This window comes from Bos indicus x Bos taurus, chromosome 8, assembly GCF_003369695.1.
Source record: "Bos indicus x Bos taurus breed Angus x Brahman F1 hybrid chromosome 8, Bos_hybrid_MaternalHap_v2.0, whole genome shotgun sequence".
In the NCBI taxonomy this organism is placed as follows: domain Eukaryota; kingdom Metazoa; phylum Chordata; class Mammalia; order Artiodactyla; family Bovidae; genus Bos; species Bos indicus x Bos taurus.
In genome coordinates, this window is record NC_040083.1 from 43,916,775 (window position 1) to 43,935,412 (window position 18,638).

Genomic DNA, 18,638 nt, shown 5'->3' on the forward strand with positions numbered 1-18,638 from the left:
TCCTTGAGAGCTCCTGAGATGGTATTATCAATGATTCACTGCTTTCAGAGCCAAACTAGTAGCATTTTTTTCTTTAAGGCTAATGTTTGTGTGTGTCTAAACATTAAGGTTCAGTTTATCTTTTATATATTTTAAAGAAATAACTCTTTCTCCTTGGAGGAAAAAGTTATTTTTATATGTGAAGCACGCACACACACACACACACACACACACACACACACACACACTTTGGAAATAATGCACATTGTAATGCTTTTTTATAAATGAGTATTCTTTCAGTATCGATCACCTACTACCTTTCATTCCTGAAATTGTCATTTGCTAAGTCAAGTCATCTCCGCTCTGCTACTTCTAACAGGAAAAAAACAAGTGAAGAGAATAGTTGCTTATCTCTGCAGGTACCCTGGACGCACCAGCAACCACAGTGTGAATTTGCCAGTTGAAAACAACTCACTGAATATCCCAGGAGACTTTCTACTGAGTTTCCTTGCTTCTGCTGACAGCTGATATGATAGAAGGTGAACAGGAGGTGGTGATTTACTGTAAGCTTAGCAGGGAGCTTAATTTTCACTTCTTCATAGAAGTCAGGAGACCTGTTTCAAAAATACATCATACATGAATAACTTTTAGCAAGAATGATGGCTGCTCTGACTATAAATTGTAACATCATGGACCCTCTGCCCCTCAGGATTTGCCTGCTTGGTGTTTCACTCTTCATTTTACATCAGCCTGCTCCTAGCTGAAAGTCCTTGAGATCAAGCTTATGTCACTGGATACACTTCACTTACATAAGGCTGCTCACAAACTAAAAGCTTTGTCAGGAAAAAAAAAAAATCCCTGCATAAAATAGAAAAATCCAACAACTTAATTTGGACAAGGGATGAAGTGTAGAGTCCTGCTCTAACCTCCTTTTCTATTTCTACCGCAAGAACAGGGTATGACACTCAGCTGGCACTCGACAAAAATTTGGGGAAAACAAATGAAGGATGCAGGAAGGAAAGGGGACCTGATTTTACTGAATTATGAAGTCCAGGAGTTTACTAACAGCTTCATGTCCATTACTCATTTAACCCTCATCTCAGTCCAAGAGGATAGGTTCAGAAAAGTACTTAAATGGGCCAAGGTTACCAGGCTGGGGTCAAATCCAAGTCCGTCTGGTCCCAAAAATGTGAGTAACAGTTAAGACATTATTCTGTGACTCAATTTACCCACATAAAAATGAGTGTTCCATTTCTCCTTTGGTCAACTTAAATCTTAAAGCAGGCAGTGGCATAGTGTGGAGTGGTGTATAGAAAACAAGGAGACACAGCAAGGACTGGATTTTGCTTCTGGCCCCTCCAGTGTCTCAAAGCTAAGCAGGACACTTTTTTCTTTATGTAACAGCATAAAACCTCTCAGTATCACACTAGGGCGAAAGTTTCCAGAAAAGTCAAAACAGTATTAGGTTCTTGAAGACACATTCTCCCAATCACAGTTACTGGCAAAAACTGTCCATCTGCAACACAGAATCAGGGAACTGGCATGGGCCATCTCTGTCCCTTAGTCCCTGAATTTTAAAAACTGGTAGGAGGAATCACCTAGAAGATTCAGAAAATCAAGGAGATAATGAAACAAGCTTGGCATATGTTTAGAACTGGGAAATACACTTACTTGTTATGGTATGTAACAGCTGTGTATACTTCCTGAAGAAATTCAGGGCCATTGGATTTTCCAAAGATGACCTGTTTGCCAGTACAGAAAGTGTCAAATTAACTGTGATATTTGAGTAAATCAAATCAACAATCATCCCAGTGGGATGCTCTGGTCTCATCAGATCAGATCAGTCGCTCAGTCGTGTCCGACTCTTCACAACCCCATGAATCGCAGCACGCCAGGCCTCCCTGTCCATCACCAACTCCCAGAGTTCACCGAGACTCACGTCCATCAAGTCAGTGATGTCATCCAGCCATCTCATCCTCTGTCGTCCCCTTCTCCTCCTGCCCCCAGTCCCTCCCAGCATCAGAGTGTTTTCCAATGAGTAAACCCTTCGCATGAGGTGGCCAAAGTACTGGAGTTTCAGCTTTAGCATCAGTCCTTCCAAAGAAATCCCAGGGCCGATCTCCTTCAGAACGGACTGGTTGGATCTCCCTGCAGTCCAAGGGACTCTCAAGAGCCTTCTCCAACACCACAGTTCAAAAGCATCAATTCTTCGGTGCTCAGCTTTCTTCACAGTCCAACTCTCACATCCATACGTGACCACAGGAAAAACCATAGCCTTGACTAGACGAACCTTTGTTGGCAAAGTAATGTCTCTGCTTTTGAATATGCTATCTAGGTTGGTCATAACTTTCCTTCCAAGGAGTAAGAATCTTTTAATTTCATGGCTGCAGTCACCATCTGCAGTGGTTTTGGAGCCCAGAAAAATAAAGTCTGACACTGTTTCCACTGTTTCCCCATCTATTTCCCATGAAGTGGTGGGACCGGATGCCATGATCTTCGTTTTCTGAATGTTGAGCTTTAAGCCAACTTTTTCACTCTCCTCTTTCACTTTCATCAAGAGGCTTTTGAGTTTCTCTTCACTTTCTGCCATAAGGGTGGTATCATCTGCATATCTGAGGTTATTGATATTTCTCCCGGCAATCTTGATTCCAGTTTGTGTTTCTTCCAGGCCAGCGTTTCTCATGATGTACTCTGCATGTAAGTTAAATAAACAGGGTGACAATATACAGCCTTGATGTACTCCTTTTCCTATTTGGAACCAGTCTGTTGTTCCATGTCTGGGTCTAACTGTTGCTTCCTGACCTGCATACAGATTTCTCAAGAGGCAGGTCAGGTGGTCTGGTATTCCCATCTCTTTCAGAATTTTCTACAGTTTATTCTGATCCACACAGTCAAAGGCTTTGGCATAGTCAATAAAGCAGAAATAGATGTTTTTCTGGAACTCTCTTGCCTTTTCTATGATCCAGCGGATGTTGGCAATTGGATCTCTGGTTCCTCTGCCTTTTCTAAAACCAGCTTGAACATCAGGAAGTTCACGATTCACATATTGCTGAAGCCTGGCTTGGAGAATTTTGAGCATTACTTTACTAGCGTGTGAGATGAGTGCAATTGTGCAGTAGTTTGAGCATTCTTTGGCATTGCCTTTCTTTGGGATTGGGATGAAAACTGACCTTTTCCAGTCCTGTGGCCACTGCTGAGTTTTCCAAATTTGCTGGCATATTGAGTGCGGCACTTTCACAGCATCATCTTTCAGGATTTGAAATAGCTCAACTGGAATTCCATCACCTCCACTGGCTTTGTTCGTAGTGATGCTTTCTAAGGCCCACTTGACTTCACATTCCAGATGTCTGGCTCTAGGTCAGTGATCACACCATTGTGATTCTGTGGGTCGTGAAGATCTTTTTTGTACAGTTCTTCTGTGTATTCTTGCCATCTCTTCTTAATATCTTCTGCTTCTGTTAGGTCCATACCATTTCTGTCCTTTATCGAGCTCATCTTTGCATGAAATGTTCCTTTGGTATCTCTGATTTTCTTGAAGAGATCCCTAGTCTTTCCCATTCTGTTGTTTTCCTCTATTTCTTTGCATTGATGGCTGAGGAAGGCTTTCTTATCTCTTCTTGCTATTCTTTGGAACTCTGCATTCAGATGTTTATATCTTTCCTTTTCTCTTTTGCTTTTCACTTCCCTTCTTTTCACAGCTATTTGTAAGGCCTCCCTAGGCAGCCATTTTGCTTTTTTGCATTTCTTTTCTATGGGAATGGTCTTGATCCCATTAAGAGCGCTGAGTTCTACATGTGACCCAACTGATGCAGAAGAACTGGCTACAAAAATAAATTGAGACCTCAGGGGGCTACATCAGTGACTGAGGGCCACAGGCTTGTGAGACTAGAAAGCCAGTGCTCTCTCCATTTGCCTCTCCACCTAGAGGTCTGTACTACAGGGCAATGTCAAAGGGTTGCATCCTCAGTGAGATCCCTTTTCCAGCCTCTTTTCCCTGGTTGCTTTGGTCATTAGGATCTTCACTTGCCACATATTTATGCTATTTAGAAAGACTCCTCTTTGGACACACATTAGCCCAAAAGGCCCATGACTTCACAAGTGGACTCACTTTTTGAAGAGCCTTCCCTTCTAGATGCAATAATGTCCATGCCAGGCCCAAGAGCTTGATGAGTGGTGAACAGGCTGGAGTCTGGCCCCTACTTGTCTCTGGCTGGGAACCCTGGCTACCATCAGGATCTGCAGAGTTGTACCCGGCAGCCCTGATAGACTTGCCAGGGGTGAGAGCAGTGAGAACTAGGGGAATCTTCCTCCTAGGGTTTCCTCCCCACAACAACTGCAAGAAGATATGTTGTGCTGGGAAGGTAGGTGGGACATTAAAATATGGTTTACTGAATCACTTTACTGTATATATTGCAAACATTGGTACAACACTGTAAATCAACTATACTTCAATTTAAAACAATCTGGCCATTAAAAATTAATTAATTAAAATACAGTTTTATGAAAAGTGAATATTTGAAGAATGGGAGCACTGGAAAAAATGTCAATAGAATTCTATGACTTAAAACAGTAATAGCTAACCACCATTTCATTTATAGGCAGCTGGTTAAAAAAAACACAAATTCTGGGGTTTGGGGCTCCTTAGGGGACACTGCATTACATATTATTATTTGATTTATCTTTTACCTCAGGATGAAGATCCATTCCTAGAAGGTGTTGAGATGGTGTATTTTTATTGTTACTAGGCATCACTTTTTTTTTCAAATCTCTAGATGTGGACTCGGAGAAGGCAATGGCACCCCACTCCAGTACTGTTGCCTGGAAAATCCCATGGACGCAGGAGCCTGGTGGGCTGCAGTCCATGGGGTCGCGAAGAGTTGGACACGGCTCAGCGACTTCCCTTTCATTTTTCACTTTCATTCATCGGAGAAGGAAATGGCAGCCCACTCCAGTGTTCTTGCCTGGAGAATCCCAGGGACGGGGGAGCCTCGTGGGCTGCAGTCTACGGGGTCGCACAGAGTCGGACACGACTGAAGCGATTTAGCGGCAAATGTGGACTGGGGCTTGAGGAGATGTGTACCACAGCATACAACTGGAAGTACAGCAAACACGGCCGACTCCCTGGGCCGGGCTCTCTACTTCCTATGCTGTAAGGATGGTTGGAACAAATTCGTGATATTTTTCAGTCCTCTAAAATGATACGCGTTTCCGAATTTCACAGCTCACTGTGGAGTAAGTTTCAACTTAGGCTGACCCGGATTCCCTATCAGTATCCTGGGACCAGTATCCTGGAACCAGTAATGGACCAGCCACAAAGTGCTCTGCACACCCTCAGTGGTACTGGCCTGAATCAACACATACTGTAGCCTGACCAGCCCTGGATTTTGTCTGTGTGAACTGACAAGGAAGTTCAGCCCACCCTGCTTAGAGGCAAATGTTTATTCCCCTCCTTACTGGCATAGCACTGCTGGCATCCTCTCCACACATAAACTGGATTTTGATTGTGATGTTCCGGGCAGATGCTAGTTTGTTAGCAAAGTTCAGCCTCTGTGGGTAGACATACAGAAGGTTTCTGGAAAAGAAAAGATGAGGAGCCAATCAGTAAGACCTAGAGTCTATTTTAACCAAGTTGTTCAGGGGATGCTGAAGTCTGCACTCATAAGGTGACTGTTCTGAAGGAGATTTTCCTCTCAGAAGTGAACTACCTTTGGAGAATAAATGCATTATTGTTGATTCTTTGTCTTCAACTGCAGTGATCTGATAATAACCAACACTGTTCTCTGTTTTGCTACACAGACAGAGGTGTCTGCTGCAGCTGAGAAAGTCCTGGAATGTGGAAATCTGCCCAGAGGTAACTATATGTCTGATACAAAGATAAGAAAACAAAAAGGTTCCGCTCATTTTAAAAAGAAATCATGGCCACAGGCAATGGCCTAATTTCATTTCTCCTTTCTAATCCCACGTAGCACTTTTCTAAAAAAGAATCTTAATTGGGCTGCACCAGGCTACATGCAGTATCTTAGTTTCCAGACCAGGGATTGAACCTGTGCCCCCTGGTTCAAGTGGAAGAGCAGTCTTAACCACTGGACGACCAGGGAAGTACCCACAGTTTCAATTTTTTTATTGTCATGACATATTACACTGGTTTAACTTTCTTTTCTTTTATAAGATGACAGTTCATCTAAGCCCAATTAGCTATGTAACATAATAATACAACACTATGAATAATATACTCATCCATTCAACAACTATAGGACAAATACTAGGCTGACTATAACTTTGTATATTTTTTCTTTCTATTTGCATTACTACTACTATAATCCACTAAAAAGTAAGCTCCATGAGGGCAGAGATTTTTATCTGATGTTTTTGATTCACTGATGTATTCCCAGCACTACACTGGTGCCTGGGACATAGTAGGTGCTAAAAAAATTACTTGTTGAACAAAAGAATGAATGTGTATACATTCAATTAATCATATTCCTGACTTTAAGCAACAACAGCAGTACTAATATTTATAAGTATCATTAATATTTATCCACAGACTGGTTTCAAATAGGAAAAGGAGTATGTCAAGCATGTATATTGTCACCCTGCTTATTTAAGTTATATGCAGAGTACATCATGAGAAACGCTGGGCTAGAAGAAGCACAAGCTGGAATCAAGATTGCCAGAAGAAATATCAATAACCTCAGATATGCAGATGACACCACCCTTATGGCAGAAAGTGAAGAGGAACTAAAAAGCCTCTTGATGAAAGTGAAAGAGGAGAGTGAAAAAGTTGAAAGCTCAACATTCAGAAAACTAAGAACATGGCATCTGGTCCCATCACTTCATGGGAAATAGATGGGGAAACAGTGGAAACAGTGTCAGACTTTATTTTTTTGGGCTCCAAAATCACTGCAGATGGTGATTGCAGCCATGAAATTAAAAGACGCTTATTTCTTGGAAGGAAAGTTATGACCAACCTAGATAGCATATTAAAAAGCAGAGATATTACTTTGCCAACAAAGGTCCGTCTAGTCAAGGCTATGGTTTTTCCAGTGGTCATGTATGGATGTGAGAGTTGGATTGTGAAGAAAGCTCAGTGCCAAAGAATTGATGTTTTTGAACTGTGGTGTTGGAGAAGACTCTTGAGAGTCCCTTGGACTGCAAGGAGATTCAACCAGTCCATCCTAAAGGAGATCAGTCCTGGGTGTTCACTGGAAGGACTGATGCTAAAGCTGAAACTCCAATACTTTGGCCACCTCATGAGAAGAGCTGACTCATTGGAAAAGACTCTGATGCTGTGAGTGATTCGGGGCAGGAGGAGAAGAGGACGACAGAGGATGAGATGGCTGGATGGCATCACCGACTCGACAGACATGAGTTTGAGTGAACCCCGGGAGTTGGTGGTGGACAGGGAGGCCTGGTGTGCTGCAGTTCATGGGGTCGCAAAGAGTCGGACGTGACTGAGCAACTGAACTGAACTGAACTGAATATTTATCCTAAGATGGGTAGTTTCTTTAATTTTCAAAATTATCCTATATATAGATACTATTTTCATGGCAACACCCCCACAACACAAATGAAAAAAAAAATGATATAGTTAGGAAACGGCAATCAAGAGCTGAAGTCAGGCACTCTGGATACAGAGTCACTCTGTTAACCTTATCCAAGCTCTATTCTTGTCAGATAAGGCTCCCATTAAATAAAATGATAAGAATGGCCTTTTCAGACTATTCATGACACCTCTCAGGCAAGCTTGCCTTAATTCTCGGGATCTCATTAACAGCTGAGCGTAAACAGTACACCAAAGGCTGATTTGACTGTGTCATGTTCTCTGGGAAAGTCTCCTGTCTTCCTCACTCTTGGTCCACGATTCTAAATCCTAATTGCACATTCTCCCCAAAGGGACATATTCTGGCCCCAAAGGCTTTAGATGACAAAACAACCTTTGTGTGAACTAGATTATCAAGAGAACAGTGATCAAGAAGGAGGACCAGGTGATCAGATTTTTCCCTCTGTGAATAAAGGTTCTCATGATACTTTACAAGGGTTTGCATATTAATCCATACCAGAGCTTCTCAGCCTCACCACTACTGACATTTTGGACTGGATAGTTCCTTGTCATGGGGAGTTTCCTGCACATTGTCGGATGTTTAGCAGCATCCCTGGCCTCTACCCACTAGATGTTAGTAGTATCTCCCCTCTACTCAGCTGTGACGAGTAAAAATGTCTCCAGACATTGCCACATGTCCCCAGGAGTGGCAAAGTCACCCTCACTTGAGAACCACTGACCTATACATGTGAATTTTGCATTACAAATCTATATAACTATGCTGGCAAATTTCTTTTCTTTAACAGATATAATCAGTGCATCTAGTGGGTCCATACTCACATGTAAAGGGTTTCCATTGGAAAAGTATAAAGTCAATACTCAAGAATTAGGCAGAAGAAAATTTTTAATGTTTGATTTATGATGTCAGAGGTAGTCAGGGACTGAAAAACCAAAAGAAAAAGACTTGACTGACACTGTTGTTCAGTTCTATCCTCTTCATGATAACCTCCCCCTTGTGGGTGTGCACTGTGTGTGTGCACGAATGCACACATGGACCAATATTTACATAAATCCATGAATTTACCCCATGGATCTTTCTTGCTACAACAGTATCAACAGTGACAACACTAATAACCACAACCCTGGAAAGTCTCAATGACTAGGCTAGTGAACCTCCGTCTGATGGACACGCAGATGAGAAACTGAGGCCCTGAGAGGTAAAGTGACAGTTCACTCCATGAATTAGCCTCCAAGTGGGCACAGAGTCCAGTTCGGCGCTGACTCTACAATGGCTGTCTCAGGGATGCCTTGCAAATCTTGCTCAGTCACACTGAGGGACCCCACCTTCGATGCAGGCAGATGGAGCTGAACTTCAGAGGCCATCAGGAAGGGTCACAGATTAGTAATGAAGGCAGAAGGCAGTTCATGGTTGGCAACACAGGTGTCCATGTGGCTTATACACTCCTCTCTGCTTGCTCTCCGTCATCTCCGCGGCCACCACACCCACCAGCAGAGCCAATGTTTACTGAGTGGCCGTGTGGGTAGTGGTTAAGGGCTCTGAAGTCAGACTTGGGCAACCTGCTTAGCCTTTCCAAAGCCTTTCCTAAGCTAACCCCAATGGGGTTAGTAATTGCACCCACTTCCTAGGGCCACAGGGAATGTTAATGAAGAAGAACTTAGTGATAGCGAGGTGATGAGTATTATTTCCACAGAGCTAAAGTGAGATACACACCCCAACCTACACCCTCCGCTCCAGATTATCCTCATTTCTCACCTGGATTTCCACAGTGCTTTCTGCATTGCTTTCTCTTCTAGATTTGCCCCATTCACTGGACTCCTTATATGTTGGTTAGAAGGATCTTTCCAAAGTGTAAAACGGATGATGTCAGGCGCCTACAAGAGTTCCTAAACATCTTCTCATGGGCCTACAAGATCTGGCCCTTGGCAATTTCTCTGATGTTACCAGGCATCACTTTCCCACACTGGCCTTCTTCAAGGCCCAGAATATTTCAAACTCATTCTCACCTTGGGGGTTCCTATACCTGCAGTTTTCTCTGCCTAGAAGGGCGTCTCCTGGTTCTCTAACTGACTCATTCCTTCTCATCTCTGGGGTTTTACCTCACATGTCAGATCCTCAAAGAGGTCGTTCTCCCATCCTACTTAATTGGGCCACTCCATTCACATATTTTCTCTCTTTTATAATTATATGATGATCATACATACATATGCTTACAAAAATAATTGATTATGAATAATGATTATGAAAATACATGATTATGAAAATAATATATGTATCCATTCTCTTCAATCTTGAATACTTGCAAAAGTACAGAAAAGTAGAAAGAATAAAACAACAACAATTTGATATCCCAACACAAAATTACTGACAAGGTTAGCATATGTCCTTCTAGTCTTTTCCCCTCTATATGTTAAATATTTTATCTACATATTTATACACAAAACTTTTTAAAAAATTTTGTTGTCATTTAACACTGTTCAGTTATGATCATTTTCTGGTGTCACTAAACATTTGCTTTTTGGCCATACCACATGGCATGTGGGATCTTAGTTCCCCAACCAGGGATCGAATCTCACGCCTGCACTGGAAGGCAGAGTCTTCACCACTGGACTGCCAGGGAAGTCATTAAATAGTTTCAATAAACATGATTTTAATGGATGTATATTATCCCATATTATGAATGTGCCATCATTTCCACAGTCTCAAAAAATAAGCAGTAAGATTATTTCCTTTTCTTTTTTTCAATTCTAAAGTTAGAATGAACACTTTCTATATCTTGCCTCTCTGCAATTCAGGAAGAATCCCTTTTAATTCTAAATAGTTCAGTTTCTTCATCTTTAAATTAATTGAAAAGATACCAATCAACCTTTCTTTATGCTGTGCTAGAAGAAATAATGAGCCAGAGTTCATAAAAATGCTTTGAAGTAGAGAGATGAAAGGGTCTGTGTAAATCACAATGGAAAAGCCCAGCAAGCCTGGATAAGCAAGTCAGCTGTCAGCACACTTGTCTCCTACATCCCAAGCCAGGGCACCACCTACCTGTCCTACACGTCTCCCAACACCAGTCGACAGTTTTGCACGTGGCTTCCAAAGGGGTTGCTGGCCCCTACATTCAAACATCATTATCATGGGCACTCAGCATTCTGCCCTGTATGAATGTACTTTCTGCAGAATACAGAGCAGGAAAGAAACATCCAGAGAATTTAGTCCACATTCCTTTTCTGTCGACCAGAGACTGACTAACCCAGAGAGGTTAAATGATTTTGCCTAAGAATTTTTTTAAGAATATGCATTTTCCAAGGATCATCATAATTCTTACTGGCAAGAATGCTAAGTGATATGTTTTGTTAAATCTGCATGATTTCTAAGAAATGAATGTAAGAAAATAAGTGTTTTCTCTTGGAAGGAAAGATCTACCTACAGGGTCAGTAATCCACAGAGCCTCAACCAGATAAGAAAAATTATCAATAAACTGATAAACAGCCTCATACATTTTATATATGGTAAATTATAAGTGTGTGTGTGTGAGTTGCTCAGTTGTGTCTGACTCTTCGCAACCCCATGGACGGTAGCTTGCCCGGCTCCTTTGTCTACGGAATTCTCCAGGCAAGAATACCACAGTAGGTAGCCATTCCCTTCTCCAGGGGATGTTCCCAACCCAGGAATCAAACCCAGGTCTCCCGCACTGCAGGCAGATTTTTATGGTCTGAGCCACCAGGGAAGACCGAGAATTACATTATCTAATGATTTTTGAGAATGTCAACTATAACTGAACTAGGAATCCCTTGTTACTGCAAAGTTATTTCAGAAGTTTTAGTAACTACAGGCCTGATGTAAGTGTAGGCATTTAGTATAATCTCATCTTTTCCCAAATGTGGGCAAAAAGCCTTCTCTTCAGTCAGGTGCATCACAGCACAGAAGGGGACGTTTAGTATTCATCAACAATTTTCTTTTCAAAGCCACTTCAGATGGCTTCTCTTGATTATAAACTATTTTAGAAACTTCAAATTCTTTCCATTGATTCAGCAACAGCCCCTCAACTTATTTTTAAACTGTTGGCATTGAGCAGCTCTAGGAAGTCAGAAGTTAACTTGTGGAATCTGACCATTATTAGATCCAATTGTTGACAAAACTCTCTCTGCTCTTTATGGTTTTGGGATCATCCTCTATTTCTTTTGCTGAAAACAGGTTAACTCAAGGGACCTTGACATCTTTGAAAGCCACAATGCCAAAAACATCACTTTGGTTTCTCCTCCGTTTAGCCTATCCTTCATCCAGTGCAAGGAAACAAAGAGAAAAGCTGCCCTACAAAACAGAAAAACAAACTATAGAATGGAAGAAAATATTTACAAATGATACAGCTGACAAGGGAATTATCTCCAAAATATACATACAGCTCATATAACTAAAAAAAAAAAAAACAACCTAATAAAAAAATGGGCAGAAGATCGAAACAGACATTTCTTCAAAAAAGACATACAGATGGCCAAAAGGCACATAAAAAGATGCTGCTGCTGCTGCTAAGTCACTTCAGTCGTGTCCAACTCTGTGCGACGCCATAGACGGCAGCCCATCAGGCTCCCCATCCCTGGGATTCTCTAGGCCTAGAATACTGGCGTGGGTAGCCATTTCCTTCTCCAATGCATGAAAGTGAAAAGTGAAAGTGAAGTCGCTCAGTCGTGCCTGACTCTTAGCAACCCCATGGACTGCAGCCTACCAGGCTTCTCTGTCCATGGGATTTTCCAGGCAAGAGTACTGGAGTGGGTTGCCATTGCCTTCTCCTGAAAAGATGCTATACAATGCTAATTATTCAGTTCAGTTCAGTTCAGCTGCTCAGTCGTGTCCGACTTTTTGCGACCCCATGAACTGCAGCACGCCAGGCCTCCCTGTCCATCACCAACTCCCGGACTTCACTCAAACTCATGTCCATCAAATCGGTGATGCCATCCAGCCATCTCATCCTCTGTCGTCCCCTTCTCCTCATGCCCCCAGTCCCTCCCAGCATCAGGGTCTTTTCCAACGAGTCAACTCTTCGCATGAGGTGGCCAAAGTACTGGAGTTTTAGCTTTAGCATCAGTCCTTCCAAAGAAATCCCAGGACTGATCTCCTTTAGGATGGACTGGTTGGATCTCCTTGCAGTCCAAGGGACTCTCAAGAGTCTTCTCCAACACCACAGTTCAAAAGCATCAATTCTTCGGCGCTCAGCCTTCTTCACAGTCCAACTCTCACATCCATACATGACCACTGGAAAAACCATAGCCTTGACTAGATGAACCTTGGTTGGCAAAGTAATGCCTCTGCTTTTGAATATGCTATCTAGGTTGGTCATAACTTTCCTTCCAAGGAGGCTTTTAATTTCATGGCTGCAATCACCATCTGCAGTGATTTTGGAGCCCCCAAAAATAAAGTCTGACACTGTTTCCACTGTTTCCCCATCTATTTCTCATGAAGTGATGGGACCAGATGCCATGATCTTAGTTTTCTGAATGTTGAGCTTTAAGCCAACTTTTTCACTCTCCTCTTTCACTTTCATCAAGAGGCTTTTTAGTTCCTCTTCACTTTCTGCCATAAGGGTGATGTCATCTGCATATCTGAGGTTATTGATATTTCTCCCGGCAATCTTGATTCCAGCTTGTGCTTCTTCCAGCCCAGGTTTCTCATGATGTACTCTGCATATACGTTAAATAAGCAGGGTGATAATATACAGCCTTGACGTACTCCTTTCCCAATTTGGAACCAGTCTGTTGTTTCATGTCCAGTTCTAACTGCTGCTTCCTGACCTGCATACAGGTTTCTCAAGAGGCAGGTCAGGTGGTCTGGTATCCCCATCTCTTGAAGAATTTTCCACAGTTTATTGTGATCCACATAGTCAAAGGCTTTGGCATAGTCAATAAAGCAGAAATAGATGTTTTTCTGGAACTCTCTTGCTTCTTCCATGATCCAACGGATGTTGGCAATTGGATCTCTGGTTCCTCTGCCTTTTCTAAAACCAGCTTGAACATCTGGAAGTTCACAGTTTACGTATTGCTGAAGCCTGGCTTGGAGAATTTTGAGCATTACTTTACTAGCGTGTGAGATGAGTGCAATTGTGCGGTAGTCTGATGCTTTGGCATTGCCTTTCTTTGGGACTGGAATGAAAACTGACCTTTTCCAGTCCTGTGGCCCCTGCTGAGTTTTCCAAATTTGCTGGCATAATGAGTGTAGCACTTTCACAGCATCATCTTTCAGGATTTGAAATAGCTCAACTGGAATTCCATCACCTGCACTGGCTTTGTTCGTAGTGATGCTTTCTAAGGCCCACTTAACTTCACATTCCAGGATGTCTGGCTCTAGGTGAGTGATCACACCATTGTGATTATCTTGGTCATGAAGATCTTTTTTGTACAGTTCTTCTGTGTATTCTTGCCATCTCTTCTTAATATGTTCTGCTTCTATTAGGTCCATACCATTTCTGTCCTTTATCAAGCCCATCTTTGCATGAAATGTTCCCCTGGTATCTCTAATTTTCTTGAAGAGATCTCTAGTCTTTCCCATTCTGTTGTTTTCCTCTATTTCTTTGCACTGATCGCTGAGGAAGGCTTTCTTATCTCTTCTTGCTATTCTTTGGAACTCTGCATTCAGATGTTTATATCTTTCCTTTTCTCCTTTGTTTTCGCTTATCTTCTTTTCACAGCTATTTGTAAGGCCTCCCCAGAAAGCCATTTTGCTTTTTTGCATTTCTTTTCCATGGGGATGGTCTTGATCCCTGTCTGCTGTACAATATCAGGAACCTCTGTCCATAGTTTATCAGGCACTCTATGTATCAGATCTAGTCCCTTAAATCTATTTCTCACTTCCTCTGTATAATCATAAGGGATTTGATTTAGGTCATACCTGAATGGTCTAGTGGTTTTCCCTACTTTCTTCAATTTAAGTCTGAATTTGGCAATAAGGAGGGAAACACAAATCAAAACTACAATGAAGCACCACCTCACACCTGTCAGAATGGTCATCATCAAAAAGTTTACAAATAACAAATGCTGGAGAGGGTATGGAGCAAAAGGAACCCTTCTACACTGTTGGTGGGAATGTATATTGGTACAGCCACTAGGGAGAACAGCATAGAAGTTTCTTAAAAAACCAAAAATAGAGCTACCAGATGATCCTGCAGTCCCACTCCAGGGCAAATATATGGAGAAAACCATAATTCAAAAAGATACCATGCACCCCAATGTTCATTGCAGCACTATTTACAACAAGACATGGAAGCAACCTAAATGTTCATTGACAGATAATGGATAATGATATAACCTAAGCTGCTTTTATATCAGGGAAGGTGAGCTTGTATGATTAGTGATCCTCATCAGGTAAGATTCTGAGTGAGACTATCCTTTTTAAAAAACTACAAAATGGAGCTGCCCTGGTGGCTCTGTCACAAAGAATTCACCTGCCAATGCAGAGGATACAGGTTTGATCCCTGACCTGGGAAGATCCCACATGCCGAGGAGCAACTAAGTCCGTGGGCCACAACTCCTGAGCTGTGCTCCAGAGCCCAGCAACTGCATCTCCTGAGCCCGCATGCCACAAGCACTGCAGCCCGAGTGCCCTGGAGCTTATGCGCCACAAGAGAAGCCGCCATGCAAAGCCTGCACGCCACAACTAGAGAGCAGCCCCCACTCACCGTGACTAGGGAAGAACCCACGCGGCAACAGAGACCCAGCGCAGCCAAAGTAAATACAGTTATCTTAAAAGCAAGCAAAACTACCAAATGGTCTACAGATAGAAGGTGGACAAGTCAATTTCCTCACCTTTTCATTACATAAAAAGGCTGGAGTTAAGTCTCAAATGCAATGAAACTCAAGAAGAACTTGGAAAATTGCAAGATATGATACAAATGAAGATTCTTTTCCTATCAAGACTATAAATGTAAAACAGCTAGTGGACTTTACAGTGCAACCTTAAACATGCTGCAGGGCAGTGAGATCTTAAAACATGTCACTTAACGAATGGATCGATTTCTCTGGGTCTCTCTCTCCATCTTTCAATTGATGTCTCTCATGTATCTCTTGGTGGTGCTCACTTTCTCCCTCTCTCTCCTCTCTCTCTTTCTGTCTTTAATCCATGTATGTGTCTCTGACTCTCTTTCAGTGTCCCTCAGTTTCTCTCTTTCTGTGTCTTTCTGATACACCCTCTCTCATCCTTTTATCTCCCTCACAATCTCTCAGAAAATGGCAAAATGCTCCTGCTGTAGGGGCACTCCTTCAGTTTCACTGAGTCACTAAAATCCATTTTCTTCTGAGTTTGCAAGCGTTTGATGATTTCTCACCCTGGGCTGGGCCTCGGTTGTAGGCAGGATGATAGACACAGAGCCTAAGATTTATGAACGTCTCAGAATTCTACAAAAATGTCTGAGACCCACAAAAATGATTAACTCCAAAATATAAAAAGTAAAACCTCAAGACAAAAATTAATGAATTTTAAATTAAAATTAAATGCTTACCAAATGCAACATTTTATCAGTTGACAGTAACTCTACTGAGTTTAACAATAAGCAAAAAAATCCCCCCCCTAATTTTGCAGGTTGTTATAAAATTATACATTGGGTATATGTAATTAATATAGAAATGGATACATCTTAATATGTTTTAGTTGCCGACAAAGGTCTGTATAGTCAAAGTTATGATTATTCCAGTAGTCATGTATGGATGTGAGAATTGGACCATAAAGAAGGTTGAGTGCTGAAGAATTGATACTTTTTTTTTTTTGAGGGGGTGATACACAGTTTATTGAATTAGATTTTTCTATTTACAACTGAGATCACATCTACATACTATTTTGCTAGTCTACATGGGTACATTATTTCTAACAAGTTTAGACTTACGATGAATGGGCTCAATCATACAAAAATACACGCACACACTCACACTAATTGTTTTAAAACAGTAGTGCATACATTATACTCCTCCTATAAAGCCAGCTTTGATTAAAAACCGCTAGTTTCAAAGATCAGTCTGATTTTGAAGATGAACCAAGATACACGAGGTATGATTCTAAAATCTATCTTAGCCATTTTGTACAGTTGCTATCTTACTGGACTATAGTATATATTTTTAAAAAGGACACTGATGAGGGGCACTATCTGGTATTAACTTTAACCAGACAGCTGACTGCCTGCTCCTCCCCCGCAAAACCTTTGGCCAAGAGTTCTCCACTGTGAAGACTGAAAGGACCTGGTGATACTACAGCAGCAGTCCCATTATGCTTGGAGGTGACAGAAGCAGGGCCACGTCAACCTTTAATTCTACCACACTATGCAACTCACAAACGGTTCTGAGATTAGAACATTTACCACCGTACTCAAAACACTTACAGACATGGAGAGTCAGCTAAAACAAAGGGAAAAAAAAAAGTCATAGGTGGGTAGGTAAGAAGGTAGACAAATGAAGAGTCAAGCTGCTCTGTCCAACACCTGTGCATGTGTGCTTTAACTAAACGAACTCAGGAGACCAGTAGCAGTGGACCTGCTCAATCCCCCTTCCAAATCAGAACAAGACGAAAAAGCTCAGGCTTGAGTTTTCTACTATGCATAGGCTCTGCCGGTGACGAGGAGCTCATAAGCAGGATCTCTACTCCTGTACAACACGATGCAGGCACACAGCATGCCCAGCAGCTGAATAGCTGCAAATGCCAATGCTGCCCAGATAACATGCATCTTGATTTCTTGTAGCTTCTTCACAACTAGAGCCTTACACCCCTCAGCATAGAGATCAGAGGGGTTGGCCAGACTGCCGTTACAGCTGCTGGCTGTCTCTCTGCAACAACTAACAGGGATGCTCTGGTTTTTGGTTTCTTTGAACCAGTCTGTATTTTCCCAGTCTGAATAGTTGTGAATTCCACAACAGTGCAGCTGTCTCTGAACATAGTCAATGGCCCGGCTAGCAGCATCAGGGTTGGTTCCATTGTAGGTCTTACATACCTTCTGAATGCTGCGATCAACTTCATTTTCCACCTTTGCTCTGTAAACATATCCCAAAACCACAACAACAACTTCTGTGACAAAAACCAAGAGTAGGATGATGACAAACGTGGCAAGTCCACAGCGGCTTTCCCGGATTGGGGCACAGCAACCAATTAGCCCAATAATGAAGAGCAGGGCCCCGACAGCTATGATCACCACAGCAGGGATGAGAGTGTACACATCTTCAAAGAAGTGGTCATAGTCGTCGTGAGTGATGAAGACATAGGCTCCAACATAGCATAAAATGCCAGCGGCTCCCCAGAAGATGAGGTTGAGAAACACCAGCACGGTCTTGGAGGAGGTGATGCCACACTGGCCCATGGTGCCGGCGGTCGGCTGTGGCCCTGCTCGGGGAGCGGGACGCGCTCACTGAGTGAGGTGGCAATGGCGACGGCGCCTCCCCGCAGGGAACTGCACGGCCTGTGAGGCATTCACCGCAGCGCCCGGCACCGTCGCGCACCCAGAATTGATACTTTTAAACTGTGGTGCTGGAGGAGACTCTTGAGAGTCCCTTGGACTGCAAGGAGATCAAACCAGTCAATCCCAAAGGAAATCAACCCTGAATATTCACTGGAAGGACTGCTGCTAAAGCTGAAGCTAAATTACTCTGGCCACCTGATGTGAGCAGCCGACTCACTGGAAAAGACCCTGATGCTGGGAAAGACTGAAGGTAGAAGGAGACGGGGTGGCAGAGGATGAGATGGTTAACTAGCATCACCAACTCAATGGACTTGAATTTGAGCAAACTCCAGGAGATAGTGGAGGACAGAGAAGTCAGGCATGCTGAACTCCATGGGGCCACAAAGAGCCAGACACGACTTAGTGACTGAGAAACAACAGCAACACAGGTGCTTTGAGAAGTCCTAAAAGGAACATGGCTGTTGAAATGGGAGAAAGGATGAATAAAATATCAGATAAATTGGTTTTTCTGTTTTATTAGCTTTCTTATAGCTAGAGACACAAGTGCTGGTTTAATAGCAGGCCGTTAGCAATATGCACTGGACTGAAATTGATGGGATAGTAAATTGGAACCTACCTCTCTTGATGCAGCACTACTGAAACAGCTTTTGATATAAAAAGCTCTCCAGGTTTCTAAATAAACA

The 18,638-nt window shown here is 42.4% G+C and overlaps 1 protein-coding gene and 1 pseudogene across 5 annotated transcripts in view; both read right to left on the reverse strand.

Annotated features, from left to right (window-relative positions):
* The window catches only part of DOCK8 (dedicator of cytokinesis 8), a 266,249-nt gene that overhangs the window by 89,581 nt on the left and 158,030 nt on the right, over positions 1 to 18,638 (reverse strand). For all 4 annotated transcript variants that reach the window (XM_027549402.1, XM_027549403.1, XM_027549404.1 and 1 more), the window contains 3 exons: positions 5,434 to 5,551; positions 1,651 to 1,721; positions 455 to 593 (listed from right to left, as the gene is read on the reverse strand). In XM_027549402.1, the coding sequence (XP_027405203.1) occupies positions 455 to 593; positions 1,651 to 1,721; positions 5,434 to 5,551 (328 nt within the window). The remainder of the gene's footprint in view (positions 1 to 454; positions 594 to 1,650; positions 1,722 to 5,433; positions 5,552 to 18,638) is intronic.
* LOC113897087 lies at positions 16,568 to 17,992 on the reverse strand (annotated as a pseudogene). The gene has a single exon (XR_003512249.1). The product of XR_003512249.1 is annotated as a tetraspanin-3 pseudogene (transcript).